At 38.9% G+C, this 15,685-nt stretch overlaps 3 protein-coding genes across 3 annotated transcripts in view; 1 reads left to right on the top strand and 2 right to left on the bottom strand.

Annotated features, from left to right (window-relative positions):
- Nucleotides 1–2,427: 2,427 nt before the first annotated feature.
- On the bottom strand, nt 2,428–13,444 carry LOC113057091 (uncharacterized protein KIAA1109-like). The gene is made up of 16 exons (XM_026224157.1): nt 13,365–13,444; nt 13,088–13,280; nt 12,748–12,939; nt 12,494–12,667; nt 11,669–11,806; nt 8,380–8,595; nt 8,134–8,284; nt 7,896–8,053; nt 6,898–7,087; nt 6,594–6,811; nt 6,263–6,514; nt 5,971–6,174; nt 4,654–4,848; nt 4,414–4,548; nt 4,169–4,337; nt 2,428–3,552 (listed from the first exon to the last, which is right to left on the bottom strand). The coding sequence occupies exons 2-16, from the start codon at nt 13,248–13,250 to the stop codon at nt 3,333–3,335; spliced, it is 2,775 nt and encodes a 924-aa protein (XP_026079942.1). The 5' UTR covers nt 13,251–13,280; nt 13,365–13,444; the 3' UTR covers nt 2,428–3,332.
- A 172-nt stretch (nt 13,445–13,616) lies between these two features.
- LOC113057505 (uncharacterized protein KIAA1109-like) lies at nt 13,617–15,602 on the bottom strand. The gene is made up of 4 exons (XM_026224927.1): nt 15,595–15,602; nt 15,378–15,558; nt 14,897–15,081; nt 13,617–13,752 (listed from the first exon to the last, which is right to left on the bottom strand). Exons 1-4 carry the CDS (start codon nt 15,600–15,602, stop codon nt 13,743–13,745), a joined length of 384 nt encoding a protein of 127 aa, XP_026080712.1. The 3' UTR covers nt 13,617–13,742.
- Nucleotides 15,603–15,675: 73 nt separating this feature from the next.
- LOC113057504 (STE20-like serine/threonine-protein kinase) overlaps nt 15,676–15,685 on the top strand; it is a 32,581-nt gene continuing 32,571 nt past the window's right edge. The window contains exon 1 of the mRNA XM_026224926.1: nt 15,676–15,682. Within this exon, the coding sequence (XP_026080711.1) occupies nt 15,676–15,682 (7 nt within the window). The remainder of the gene's footprint in view (nt 15,683–15,685) is intronic.

Below are 15,685 nucleotides of genomic sequence, written 5' to 3'. Positions count from 1 at the left end.
TCTGATGTCTTGTTTGTTTGCATTTGATCTTTTTGCTGGATTTGTGAAGCTGGAAATGTATTTTAGTTGACACTAACCAAAACCATGAATTAAACTTGAAAGGGTAGATAGAAAGATTTGTCCGTTTCTTTACAAAGTCTTTTTCAAACATCATTTCCATTTCCTTTTGTGGCTTGTTGCTGCACTTTTTTGTGTGTAACAAGTGCATTCGAGAACAAAAGAAAAAAAAAATCGGTGTCCATAAATGTCCTCTTGCGGTTCACAATAAGCTTATAATAACGAATTTCATTTGGAGCTGTTGTCGAATTTCGCGGGAAATGTCAGTTTATGAGAGATGACAATATCTGGCTTCATTGGATCTATATATATACAGTATTGTTCAAAATAATAGCAGTACAATGTGACTAACCAGAATAATCAAGGTTTTTAGTATATTTTTTATTGCTACGTGGCAAACAAGTTACCAGTAGGTTCAGTAGATTCTCAGAAAACAAACAAGACCCAGCATTCATGATATGCACGCTCTTAAGGCTGTGCAATTGGGCAATTAGTTGAAAGGGGTGTGTTCAAAAAAATAGCAGTGTCTACCTTTGACTGTACAAACTCAAAACTATTTTGTACAAACATTTTTTTTTTCTGGGATTTAGCAATCCTGTGAATCACTAAACTAATATTTAGTTGTATGACCACAGTTTTTTAAAACTGCTTGACATCTGTGTGGCATGGAGTCAACCAACTTGTGGCACCTTTCAGCTGTTATTCCACTCCATGATTCTTTAACAACATTCCACAATTCATTCACATTTCTTGGTTTTGCTTCAGAAACAGCATTTTTGATATCACCCCACAAGTTCTCAATTGGATTAAGGTCTGGAGATTGGGCTGGCCACTCCATAACATTAATTTTGTTGGTTTGGAACCAAGACTTTGCCCGTTTACTAGTGCGTTTTGGGTCATTGTCTTGTTGAAACAACCATTTCAAGGGCATGTCCTCTTCAGCATAGGGCAACATGACCTCTTCAAGTATTTTAACATATGCAAACTGATCCATGATCCCTGGTATGCGATAAATAGGCCCAACACCATAGTAGGAGAAACATGCCCATATCATGATGCTTGCACCTCCATGCTTCACTGTCTTCACTGTGTACTGTGGCTTGAATTCAGAGTTTGGGGGTCGTCTCACAAACTGCCTGTGGCCCTTGGACCCAAAAAGAACAATTTTACTCTCATCAGTCCACAAAATGTTCCTCCATTTCTCTTTAGGCCAGTTGATGTGTTCTTTGGCAAATTGTAACCTCTTCTGCACATGCCTTTTTTTTTAACAGAGGGACTTTGCGGGGGATTCTTGAAAATAGATTAGCTTCACACAGACGTCTTCTGTCACAGTACTTACAGGTAACTCCAGACTGTCTTTGATCATCCTGGAGATGATCATTGGCTGAGCCTTTGCCATTCTGGTTATTCTTCTATCCATTTTGATGGTTGTCTTCCGTTTTCTTCCACGTCTCTCTGGTTTTGCTCTCCATTTTAAGGCATTGGAGATCATTTTAGCTGAACAGCCTATCATTTTTTGCACCTCTTTATAGGTTTTCCCCTCTCTAATCAACTTTTTAATCAAAGTACGCTGTTCTTCTGAACAATGTCTTGAACGACCCATTTTCCTCAGCTTTCAAATGCATGTTCAACAAGTGTTGGCTTCATCCTTAAATATTCACACCTGTTTCTTCACAAAATTGATGACCTCAGTGATTGAATGACACACTGCTATTTTTTTGAACACACCCCTTTCAACTAATTCAACTAATTGCCCAATTGCACAGCCTTAAGAGCGTGCATATCATGAATGCTGGGTCTTGTTTGTTTTCTGAGAATCTACTGAACCTACTGGTAACTTGTTTGCCACGTAGCAATAAAAAAATATACGAAAAACCTTGATTATTCTGGTTAGTCACATTGTACTGCTATTATTTTGAACAATACTGTATATATATATAATATATATATATATATATATATATATATATATATATAATTTATTTCAAATAAAAACGTTTTGAAAAGTTAACAGTACATACAGCCTGTGTGCAGTATGTGTGTTCTTTTTTGTATACTACTGCAGATATTGTCAAATGTAGTAATCATTTAAACAAAGGTGTTTTATGCATTTAGTGCACAGTACATAGATACCGCAAAAACAGCAATTACACTACTCTGACCATAGCCTATTACTGCAGGACGCATACAGTTATGAGTGATCATTTTCTTTAAGCATGGAGTGAGATAACCTACTACATTTGTGCAGTATGCAAGAGCATATTGTATTCTGTAAGGCAACCTTCCATTTCCACAGCATTCAATGATCAGAACAGATTCATCTCATTTTCCATGAAACAATTAGGAAGAACCAAAAGTAGCCCACAGATAACTTTCATTTTAGTAGTAATGATTTAATTTGGTTAAGAAATCAGCACATTGAACATATTGAACTCTGTATATACAATGGTCTATTGCACATGAAAAAGAAAAAAAGGAAAAAATATCACCACAGGCCTAACATAGGTAATAACTGCATTTAAGATATTTACATTTTGTTTGTCTATTTGAGTTCGAGCCTTGCTTTATAGGCCAGTTCACATTACACCGCACAGTCTGAAGTTCTGATGTATTCACAGGAATATCTGAGGCATTTCTACTCTATCGTCCCTCGAAATGTGTTGCGAACCAGGCATCAGAAAATTTGGTCACTCTCAAAGGAATAATTAGGCTTCGGGATGTTCACAAGTCCTCTGCTGGCTTAAAGAACACTTTACCACCCGGTCAGGGGTTACCTGTATCGTTTGCTCTTAAAATGTTGAATAAAACTATTTAAAAAGCCTGATTGGCAATAGTCAACAGTATATTCATCAGCTCAGAGAAAGAACACCAGATGCACACCGCTCCTCTGAACTCATGTAAACTGATTTCAAGAGCACACCTGTATACTGTAGCTTAAGATCACTGCTCATTTGTTAGTGTCAGTGATGTATAAGTGCATTTAATTCATGGTAAAAGTCCAAATGGCATTCAGCAGCAGCTATTCATGTCTCGGTGATCTGAAAATTAAAAAAAAAAAAAAAAAAAACTTTCAGTCTTCCAAGAGCTATGGCCATATAAACCAAGGCAAACATGAATGTTCACACAATATAGCGGTGACTAATATGTGTGTGCTGTGCTGTACAGTAGTTTGCAATAAATCCAGTGGTTTCAGACAAGGTAAAAAAAAAATAAGGAAATTCACATGGATGGCTCCAGATAAGCGGAAATGTATCAATACATTAGTGTGTTTCGAGTTAATGCTCCTCTTTGTCTCTATGGCCTTTCTTCTCTTTCTCATCCTGCAGTGCCATGCCAAGTTTCTTAATGAGAACGGACAGAACTTTGTCCAGCGGGTCCATCACTCCTCTCTGCAGCCACTTGGGAATTGTAGTCCTGGCGTGGTGGAATCCCAGCTTCTGCAAGATGTAGTCCACCCCCACCGGATCGATCTTACGGCCCGTCCACGAGATCAACCTGAACCATATCACACGTCAAATTAATTCATTACCGACATCAACTGTGCTGATGATGGTGAACAGAAGAGTAAATTATGGAGAAATGACACCACACATCACCACCTAGCAATGTCCTATGACACCTTAACCACTTCCTAGCATTAGCAAGGCTTAGCGACCGTCTAGCAACTACTTTTATCAACCAGCCATTCAGAAAACCTGAGCAACTACTTTAAAAACTGTCTATTAACATACACTGCTGTTCAAAAGTATGGGATCCGTATGATTTCTAATGTTTTTTTTAAAGAAGTCAGAAGGCTGTATCTATTTGCAGTTTCAACACTGATAATAAATCAACATTTTAGACTGATTTCTGAAGGATCATGCGACACTGAATACTGGAGTAAAGGCTGATGAAAATTCAGCGCTGTGTCTCAGAAATAAATTACATTTAAAAAAGTATATTAAAATAGGAAACCGATGTTATAAATTGCAATAATGTTTCACAATATTTTTTTGTAGCAAATAAATACAGCCTCGTTAAGCAAAAAACTTTTAAACTGCTCCTCTTTTGAATGGCAGTGTAGACGTAACTGAACTGAGAGGTCAGAAGGGTCATGTAACTGCAGGGTTACCGTAGTGTGGGCTCCAGATGCCATGTGTTACAGAGGAACTCTCTCCAGTCCACTGTAGTGTAGTTCACTCCCTCTTCATTTTCCTTCTTCTCTGACGAGGCCTCGTCCTGCTGCGCCGTGGGGCTCCTCTGACCGGGTCGAGATGCAAAGATGCGCGGCGCGAAGAGAGCTGGAACACGAGCGACATGCTTCACTACAGTGACAGGACATGTATGAAGACAGGAATCTTCATTTCATGATCTCACCTTTCTCCTTTTCTTTCAAGTATGCCGACACCAGGTCATGCAGGAACATGATGAGCTCTGCATCCATGGTAACACAGATGTGATCGGTGAACTCGGTCACCACACTGCACTCCACTTTGGGTTTACTGCTGGCATCTGCAACACAGCTCAGAGTCAGCGAGGGTCCTGCACTCACACTATACAAGCTTAACTGCCAGAGGCTGCTAGAATATTACATTAGGGCAGTTTATAAGTCTGTACCACTGAGAGAAGGTTCCTCAGGGTCTTGTACGTGGATGGATTTGAACTCGAGCTGCATTTTGGGAAGGGCAAAGATGGTCTCGGTTTCATGGTTGTAGCTGGAGGCGCCCTTGAAGCCGCTGAGGAGGCTGGAGCTCTTTGCTGCTGCGCCGCTCTCCGAGTTGTTTGCATCCACATTACGCAACAAGTTCAGCTCTGAGACGAGAGGAAAAAAGAGACAGAGATATTTTTATTGGGAAAGAACAGAAAATATAGTAAACATGAACAGCTGACAGTGTTTAGGCAACAAGATGGCTTTACACTGGCTCTGTTCCAGAAGCCAGCGAGCTGCCTGTATAAACAGTTTTTAAGGCATCACAGGTGTGCTCACCTTATTCTAACCCATGCAAAGGCTTTTCCACAAGACAGACAAAACAATCAAAATGGGTTTTTTTCTTGCTCAATTCTAAAGCATCAAACTATACGTATTTTTGGGAGAGTGCAATCCCATAATGCACTACAAAGAGCTAAGTGGGAAAATAAATTCTAAATTAGGAATGAAAGTTGTAATAAAATTACAATTTTTTTACAGTTTTATGCTCTGAAATGGACTTGTTTGAAAAGTGACACAGAATGTATTCTCTCCTGTGCAGGTCAAATCAGAATAACATCTGAAACTGAAATTATTTAGGTAAATTCTGATATTAGAATAGAACCGTTTAGGTATCACGTTCTTGCGAAGATTATTGTAACATCCTACTGTAACTGTAAAATCAAGAAAATAATGAAATAATGACAATTATTAACCTCACATTCCAATCTAATAAATGATTTTATATATGATATATAATTGGTATAAACAAAAACAGCAGACTGGGCTGAAAATGTTAAGCGAATGCTGCTTATGTAAAAGAAATACAGTGGTTTCACAGCAGATGCCTTATAAGTCGTTTTTAAGTGCATCCTACAATGCCATGCCATGGAAAATTTTCTGAAGACAGATTATCATGACCAAACGGAACCATGGTGATAATATTGCGATATCTCAAGACATGTAGAGGGGAAATTGCTGTCAAATTCCTGTTTGCCTAAAGAAAAAAAGATTGACAATCACAATAAGAGTGTAGGGAAAGATTTTGTAACCACAGCTGTACAATAACATACAACAAGAACTCACTGCTGACTGGCACCTAGTGCAAACCAGGGTGTCTACAGCTTGTCTTTTTAATGGAATCAATAAACTGGCAAGCAAAAATGATAAGGTATGTGTAGAGTTAACATGATATCACATATTGGGCAATAGACAGCAAGGCAGCTCAGTGAGTGTGCAATGTCTACCTTCATTCCTCATGGCAGTGACATAGTTGAACCATTCTTTGACTGTAGCCACCCCATGTGGGGGGTTTTCATGGCGGTGGCGGGTGACCTTAGTGATTGTTGCCATCGGGCTCTCCAGAGCACCGCAAGGCTTGGTTACCATTGTATTATGCCCAAGGTGAAAGTCAAGGGTTTGAACGATGTATGTAGAATCATCGCTGGAGCCTAGACAAATAACACAACCTGTAAGTCTCAATTTATGAAAGCTCCCTGAAATTATTGGTTGAATGGATTGGTAGCACTATGTCTGTACCATCCTCCCAGATCTTCTGTGCTTCTGTCCAGAAGGCGATGTTGGGCTCTTCCAGATGGAACAGCACCCAAGACTTGGAACGGAAGTTGGGCCCGTGGAAACAAGCCAGAGTCATGTGATTGCCATGGAGACTCATGGAGCCCCCCAGCTGCACAGCATCCTCTGGAAGAGGCATCTGGAAGAGGGAAATGTGACACCCTGCCACCATCTTCAACACACTGGGCCAATGCCTGTGATGAGCTGCATCCATATCTAAAAGAAACAGACATTTATGTTGGTCTTTATTATAAAATGTTTTTGTGTAATCTAGAATTGTCAAAAGCACACTAACAGAGTTCAGCTGCTCCTTTGTCCATGTTGATGACCGGGGTTTTGGGAGGCATGTAGGGGACCGGGCCCCAGGTGGACAGGGCTCGCTTGCTGGTGTCAAACTGCTGTGTGAAGAACTCCTGTAGCTTCATGCCGATCTTTATCAGGTCAGGTGTTGTGGAGCGGGAGATGATCACCTGGAATATGTCCCACTGCAGGTCTCCATGTACAAAGATCTCACTGGAGGACATTCACATCAGTGAATGTTTGTTACAGTGGTGGTCATCTTTTACATAATCTTCACTTATATGATTGACAGTCCTTACCTTTTCTCAGAAAGACTGGAATCAGTCGTGCAGAGGTTCACCTTCCACTCATCCTGGAGTTGCAGGTCAGCATTACTGAAGATGCCCATCAATATGCTGGAGCCCATGTAGTCCAGCCGGGCCTCTGTGGAGCCCATGGTGATCTGGATCTTATGACTGGGCTGCCGATTTGGATGTTCTGAAATATGAGCTGAAAGAACAACCAGTTCTCAGTCACCAAAGACGATGAAAAGACACCAGAGTATGGACCGATATTTTCTTCTGTATTATGATATGCATCCAAGTGCAACACATCACCAAGAAAAAAAGTATGGGAGGGACTTTTATCTATTTGTTGTTGATTTAATGGAGGCAGATCTGTGCTTGGAGTCGAGTAAGAGGTAGAGGTGACTAAATGACTGGAGAAGTGCTGCATATGTCATCAGAATGATGTCTGTTATGATACTTTTATTAAAAATGTCAAGATCAAAAAAATAAATATGTGTACAGTAGATGACTCAATCATCTCAAAACAAAGTTTTTTACACATTACCCATAAAACTTATCAAACACAACATCTGAAGAGTTCATTTGCAAAAACCGATAACTCCATTTTTATTGATTTTCAGAAGCCAACATTTTTTTTATTGTGCATTCCAAGTAATATCAATCAAACTGCAGTTGTGTTGTTTTGATTAAGTTATAACTTAAATTCAGTTAATTACGTAATTTTTCTTCATAGAGGAGAAACATCATTAATAGACATAGTATACTAGATATAAAAACAATAGATTCAGCCAATAGCAATATTTAGTTTTATAAAGTTTTGTGGTGGTGAATAGCAAAATTAAAGTCTGTTTTCATAGCCACTGAAACTGGTTTAACACTGTAACATTATTAGAATTATGCATATTAGAGAACATACGCATTCATAAAAATAAAAAAAATCAGATTTAGAGGTTGTAACTTCTCTCTCTCAAAAATAAAGTTAAATAAATAAATTAATAAAAGTTACTTACAGACCATCTCGAGTGTGTTGACATCAATGTTGCCACCCACCACTCCTCCTTTGGAATCCAGTTTGGAGCGGCCCAGTCCAACAGACATGCTGATCTCACGATCTCGGTTACTACCCACGGACAGACGGCCCTGACTCTTCAGCCCACTCGTTGTCCAACTGTTCAAACACAAATTCAGAATTAGACATCAGACAGCATATTAAGCCGCCTTAAAATTGTTTCGATATGTCTTTCATACGTATTGTTGCCCATGACGTTGCTCATGTTCATCTGGACATTAAGCTGTTTAAGGTTGATAGCGAACACCACCAGCGTCTCCCATGGCGAACCCTGCTGTGCTGCTGCTTTTCCATTCCGGAACGACGGGGTGGAGGTCTTGGTAACAGAGTCTGTAGAAACACACAGACACACAACATTGGTTTTTATATGTAAGTCCCAGAGCAGCGCATCATCAACAGAGCCCCAGCACCATGTACATTCGTACCTCTGCGCGGTGCTGAGGAGTCGGACACGCTGCGTGAACGTCCGGTGGCAGGTGATTTGAGGTGTGCATGGCTTGGTGTGGCATCAGTGAAGACGGAGGAGGAGGGGTGTTGAGTGGACTTGCCATCCCATGTCCTCCAGTACGCTTTACGGCTGGACTCGGGAGACAGGTGCTGCGCGATGCTCTCCACAGAGTCTGGCGTTGCAGGACCTGAGGCTACAACACATCTGCTCTTAGTATCAACACTTTCCAGCACTGAAGATGTAAGATGACTGGAAACAGGTGACCAGAAATACATTATTGCTCGAAATCTCTGATTTTAATAAGAAATTAAGGTGATTTTTTTATTACATGCTTTCTGAAGCACGTCTTAAAGGCATAATTCACCTAAAAATGAAAAGTCTGTAGAATTTAATCTTCAAAAACACAAAATGAAGATATTTTAATGAGGTTTCTGAACCCCTAGATTAGAACTCCAAAACCTAGAAGATCTAAAAAGCTTAGAGGTGTCGTAAACGTGTCATGACATGGTTAACCACCAGATCCTCCTATCAACCCTACTGGCAAAAGGCATCTCAGGAACCACACTTCAATAGTTTGAGTCTTACCTATCAGATAGGTCCTTCAAAGTATCTTAGAGAGGTGAGGTGTCCATGTCACAACATCTAATTACTGGGGTGCCTCAGGGCTCAGTTCTTGGACCACTTCTCTTCTCGGTCTACATGGCATCATTCAGTTCTGTCATTCAGAAACATGGCTTTTCATACCACTGCTATGCTGATGACACTCAACTCTACCTCTCATTCAATCCTGATGATCCGACGGTAGCTACTCGCATCTTAGCTTATCTAACAGACATTTCTTGCTGGATGAAGGACCATCACCTTCAACTCAACCTTGCCAATACAGAACTGCTTGTGGTTCCAGCAAACCCATCGTTTCATCACTATTTCACCATCAAGTTAGGCACATCAACCATAACTCCTTCAGAAACTGCCAGAAGCCTTGGAGTTATGATTGATGATCAGCTGACTTTCTCAGACCACATTGCTAAAACTGTCCGGTCCTGCAGATTTGCTATATTCAATATCAAGAAGATCAGGCCCTTCTTTCGGAACATGCTGCACAACTCCTTGTTCAAGCTCTTGTTCTGTCCAGGCTGGACTATTGCAATGCCCTCTTGACAGGTCTTCCAGTCACTTCTATCAAACCTTTACAATTAATACAGAACGAGGCAGCAAGATTAATTTTAATGAGCCCAAAAAAGAATACAGGTCACGCCTGTTTATCAATTTGCACTGGCTACCAATAGATGTTCGCATAAAATTCAAGGCATTGATGTTTGCCTACAAACCATCACTGGCTCTGCACCCATTTACCTAAATGTATTACTTCAGACTTATGTGCCCTCTAGAAGCTTGCGCTCTGCAAGTGAAGTCGCTTGATTGTGCCATCCCAAAGAAGCAAAAAGTCACTTTTAGAGACTTTTAAATTAAATGTTCCCTCCTGGTGGAATGACCTCCCCAACTCAATCAGAGCAACTGAGTCCTTAGCCATCTTCAAGAATCGGCTTAAAACCCATCTCTTCCATCTTTATTTGACACTCTAACTTTAGCACTCACTATTCTAATTCTATTCTTAACTTAAAAAAAAAAAAAAAACTCACTACCCTTCTTATCTTTTTGTATTCTATTTTCTTATATATATATATATATATATATATATATATATATATATATATATATATATATATATATATACATATATACCTCTAACACTTGCTTGCTCTATTATTTTTCTATTCTATCGGTCTTGTTTTTATTTATTATATTATTTAAAAGCCCTTGCTATGTGTACGGTGTACGGCTTTTTTTGTTGTTTTTTGATTGCTTCCACTGTCCTCATTTGTAAGTCGCTTTGGATAAAAGCGTCTGCTAAATGACTAAATGTAAATGTAAAATTAACCTATTTGAATCTAAATTAATTTGTTTAATCCAAGTCTTGTGTAGAGATGACATCTCTTTATACGATGAATATATTTAATTAAGCTTTTATTCATTTAAACCACACATAGAGTGCATCACATATGCTAAATATGGAAACTTGTGTGTCAATCACATGCTAGAGCAAATACCAAGGGGACACTCTCATCACAATCACACTCACACAGGTTTGAGCTTCCATGTTTACCATATGTGATGTGCTCCTAAGTACGTACCAATCATTGCTTAGATGCAAATTAAACCTGTTCATGTTGATCATCTCTTTTAACAAAACTTGGATTAAATGGCTCGATTGACGTGTCGTCTGTTGAAGGCGTAGGACCATCAAATGTTCAGTCTGAACATTATGATAGGCTGTCCTACCTGCCTGTCAAAATATGTATTTGCATACCTCTGTGCACACTGTTTGCAGCATCTTCCAGCAAGAGTTAAAGGCGCTATTATTGTAATATTATGCTTTCAAAGCTAACTTTCTATCGCTAGCCTTTCCCAAATCGCCTACCCTACCTTTAACGATCCCTATTATGTTCAGTGGAGGGACAGAAACCTCTCAGATTTCATTTTAAAAATCTTCATGTGTGTTTTAAAGATTAACCAAAGTGCTATGGGCTTGGAATGGCATGAGGGTGGCTAAATAATGGCAATTTTTATTTTTAGGTGATCTATCTCTTTAAGCCACTCAATACCTCAAACCTAGATCATCAATTCATAATGCTATTTTCCTTTTTGACTATTCTAGCCTTTTCTTTTTCTTTCATTTTTTTTTTTTTTTATGTAGCTTTGTCAATGACATTCACAATTACTTTTCACTGCTGCGTATGTTTTGGCATGTACGGTTCAATAAAGCTGCCAGCTGTGCACCAGTGAGGGATCTGTTTCTCAAACCAGAAACTCTGATATGCTTCTTGTTATATACTGTTTGCTTTCTTCTTTCCAGACAGCAGTGCATGAAATAGCCTCCATCTCTCCAAAGAACAACTGATGAAATGTGTTTTTTTGTGACTATTTCTGAAACCAAAATTGGTATTATAACACCGTATTATGATTGCCACACTTCAGTAGCACAACTTTTTCATCTTAGATGATAAGGCTTTATTTAACAAATATGAAAATATATAAAAATACATAAAATAAATAAGTATTTAATTAAAGACCTATTTAAAACAATAATAATAATTTACAATATTACAATTAAATGCTATTTTTGTGAAGCATCCCTACATCAACTTAATAGTGATTCCAAACTGTTGAACCGTATTGTAATGATGAGAGTGTATATGTATAACCTGGTAAGTTAATGGTCTGGTCTCCTAAAAACAATCTTCTGGCAATGCTTCTGCGGTACCAAGCACGGGGAAATGCTAGAATCTCACTCAGACGTCTCATGTCATACTTGAAGGAAGCAGAACCGATATCACACACCGCTAGTAGAAAATAAGAACACACACACACAGTGTCATAAATTAGTTATTGAGACAACTGAAAGATTCCCTTTTATTGCATTTCATTTTTAAACAAACTACCATTCAAAAGTTTGGGGTTAAAAGTTTTTATTATGCAAAAATACATTAAAACAGTAATACTGTGAAATATTACAATTTAATGTTTTTTTTTTGGTGATCAATAATTATTTTTATTATTATCAGTGTGTATTTGAAAATGTTATAAATAGTTTTAGGATTGTTCCATGAATAGAAAGTTCAAAAGAACCTCATTTATTTGAAATATAAATCTTTTTTAATTTTATAAATATTATATATTAGTATTCCTGTGGCTCAAGTGGAAGAGCATTGCGTTAGCAACACAAGGTTGTGGGTTCGATTCCCGGGGAACACGTTAGGTAAAAACTGTTAGCTTTAATGCACGAAGTCACTTTGAAAAAAGGCGACTGCTAAATGCATAAATTGAATTAATTTATTTATCCTTACTGTCACTTTTGATCAATGAAATGCATAACTGCTAAAAAAAAATAAAAAAAAAAAAATAAAAAAAAGATTCTTACTGACCCTAAACTTTTGTGTATGTATTCATGCATAATGCTAAAGTATGAGACTTATGGAAAAAGGTTCAGTAGGGTGATATAATCAGACATCCTGAAGGAAATTCCTCACCGGAGATGTTGATAAGAGTTGTGTCCATCTTCCCACCCTTGCTGGCAATGAGAGTATCAATAAATGCTGGACATCCTGTCCGTCTCATCCGGGAAAGGCTGACTTTTACAAACTCCAGGTTGATGGAGAGAGAGTCTTTCCTGCCTGTCACTGAGGAGGCCTCCTCGTCAACTCCTAAAAAAAAACAATGTTATCTTTAGAGTTTTACAACTGTCAAAATATTTCTGAGGACTGTCTCTGCACAGGGCTCTCACCCAGTGGTCCTGGTCCAGGTGGGAGGCCAGTAACTGCAGACTTCTGTTTGCCGGCTCCATAAGGATGAAACACAAACAGTGAAAAATCTGACATACAGGCAGTAAAGCTCAGACCTGATGAGTTTAAGGATGGGCCTGTTAGATCTGATTGGCTGCTGTGGTGGCGACTCCGGCCTGGAGGACTGGATGGACCTGAGGGATGGAAGACAGTGGTTCCATTACCCAAAACACTCTCAAACCATTGAGAACTAAAAGAAACACCACTTATTGACCCAAAAACTAGAATAGTAGTGTATTTCAAAATAACATAAGAGAGATTTTCAGGACAGTCCATTTATACCTTTGCTTCCAGGCACTCTGTTGGCATTGTGGACCGATGGAGGTGTGGAGGAGGGGGTGTGTTGTCCCTCAGATGGATGGGTGGTGGGCTCAAGCTCACCTCTGTTGGATGAGAACACCAGGTCTAGAGAGGGAAGTTTCAGCATACACTCCACACGAGACATGGGCAGACAGCTGAACCGGATCTGAGATGGCTGAGAAACAAACAAGACTGAATTAGCCAACCGCTTTGAGATGGTTCCTACTAGTTAGTATTTCTTGAAGGAACGCTGGTATACCTGCACCCTGACATAAACTACCACATCCACAGGGAAGGAAAGAGTATGGAGATGTAGCAGAAGACACAAGAGACACCTGAGACTCCTCCAGAGGCTCCACAGAATCAAAGTGACCTACATCTTCCTCAGGAACATTCAGAGCTACAAAAACAAGCATTGAATATCAGCATAAACTGTACACATGGAAAGGAAGAGCGATAAATGTTCAAACAAAAAGCACACTGACTTGCATAGTTCCTGTCGATTGGTGTGATGGGAATGGTCTCCAGTGCTTTCTCCAGGAAGTCTAGCAGACATGGACTGATGACCATTTCCTCTGGCAGTGTCTGCAGAGCTACCCATGCATACAGCTTAGCCGTCTTCACCCCTACACTTGCTTTACCTTTGGCTGCTAATGCAAACACAAAATCACACAGACATAAAGTTAAAAGACAACCATTCTCTGTCGCCAATTTATACAATTTTCATGCACTGAACACAACAGATTCCTGTTCAGGATGCAAACATATGGCATCTAAGCTCTTGCATGCACTCAGTATGCATGAAGTACCACAGCCAAAAAACCCAGAAATTGTTTAACACAAGCATAAGATGCATTGAAATGTCTTAAAAAATGGTTAAAAAAAAAGTGTGATCAATATATAGCAATGTCCATAACTATAAATAGCTTGCAGTTTAATTCATTTATGTGAAAAGAGAAACTTGAACATCTCAATGAAACAACATGAGGTGGAGTAATTTCTTTCTTCATTTTTTTGTGAACTGTTCCTTGAAGCAATTGCTAAGATATTTAATTGCATTTATTCATTTAGAAGATACTTTTGTCCAAAATGACTTCAGGGTACTTACTGTTATTTAATATATTTAGTGTTATTTTAGTTTTTTTTTTTACTACTGTTCAAAAGTTCAGGGTTGATACATTTTCTTAAAGAAATAAATACACTGATTTCACCAAATAATAAAATTTAAAAGGAATTAAAATGAAAGATTTCAATTTCAAATGTATGCTGTTTTTTAAACTTTCTATTCATAACAAAAAATCCTAGAAAAAAATTATCAGTTTCTATAAAAATAAAAACTTTCAAATTCATTAATCAGAAATGTTCTTAAGCATCAAATCAGCATCAGCAGCTGAAGACCTGAGAGATGACTGTTGAAAATGTAGCTTTGCATCACAGGAATAAAATACATTTTCAAATATATTAAAATAGAAAACAGATATTTTATATTAGAATAAATCACTTAAAAAAAATAGTTTCTTTATGCTGTATTTTGTTTTAACCGACCCCAAACCTTAGAACAGTATTGTATACACTTTCAGATTTTAACTGATGTTCAGAAAATGAAGCAAAGAGTGAAGAGGACAAACAGAAACTGTCGCCAACAATATTATAAAAATAACTAATAACAGAAGCTTGTCTCAACCCAAGCAGTAAACCACAGCAGAAAAAAAAAAAAGCTGTGGCCATGCTCCAGTGACAGAGACGAGGCTGAGCGCATGCAGACGACGAGACAGGAAGAGAGTGTTGTACCTGAAGGGAGAGGAGGGGGAGGGGGGGAAGAGGAGTGTGTAAGTCTTGCCAGGGCCTGAGGTTGCTGGTGTGGGTGCATCTCTCATACCATACAGCTTGGACTCTTTGGAAAAGGTTCTGGGAAGGGACGATCCACGCGAGGCATTGGGCGAATCAGTCTTCAGCATTTTAGAATTGTAATGCAGCTGTAAAAGAAACAGGGTGGGGTGGGCTTGAATTTTTTCTTTGCAGTGGTTGAGCATTGTACCCATGATATTGGTTGCATGAATGCTAGTGTAATTTGAATGCATTTAAATAGGTCTATAGCCCTATGAGTGTTTTACACATCAAATGAGTGCTGATATAACGTCATCTGACACTCAAATCTCAAAATATACGTCTCAGGTTAGAAAAAAAAATAGCCAAAAAAAATTCTACTTTACTTGAACCACAAGAAAATACACATAGCTGTGTGAAGCATATCAAAAGACCCACAGCAGACCTTAACATCCACTCCAGGGATATAGAAGACAGTGTTCTCAATGTCACTGCTCTTGCTCTGCAGAGAGGTGGGCACTCGCTTTGCAGTCAGTAGTTGGGAGCTGGAGGCAAAACTGTGCTGCTGCCTTCGCTTCTTAGGAGGAGATTCCTGGTCCAGACTCCTCGAACTCCGCTCACAGCTCCTAAACAACAGAACGAGAACGAGAAATACATTTTACAGGAGCATCTTGGCAGCCCTGATAAAAATCCTAACCAAAAAAACAAGTGATGTAGGGATGACGTTTTTTGTAGACTAAACCATGAGAAGTT

Source organism: Carassius auratus, chromosome 38, assembly GCF_003368295.1.
Source record: "Carassius auratus strain Wakin chromosome 38, ASM336829v1, whole genome shotgun sequence".
NCBI lineage: Eukaryota > Metazoa > Chordata > Actinopteri > Cypriniformes > Cyprinidae > Carassius > Carassius auratus.
The sequence above is the reverse complement of the archived record's forward strand: the minus strand, read 5'-3'. Positions and strand labels throughout refer to the sequence as shown.

Bases quoted from the DNA above. Each gene is read 5' to 3' on its own strand.
- LOC113057091 (XM_026224157.1), bottom strand. From the start codon at position 13,250: ATGTCTCGTGTGGAGTGTATGCTGAAACTTCCCTCTCTAGACCTGGTG. The intron at 11,807-12,493 runs GTGAGGAATTTC...ATTTTCTACTAG, and splicing joins AACTCTTATCAACATCTCCG to CGGTGTGTGATATCGGTTCT. The intron at 3,553-4,168 runs GTAACCCTGCAG...GATATGGTTCAG, and splicing joins CATCTGGAGCCCACACTACG to GTTGATCTCGTGGACGGGCC.
- LOC113057505 (XM_026224927.1), bottom strand. The intron at 15,082-15,377 runs GTCTGCTGTGGG...TTTCTTTTACAG, and splicing joins TCCCTGGAGTGGATGTTAAG to CTGCATTACAATTCTAAAAT.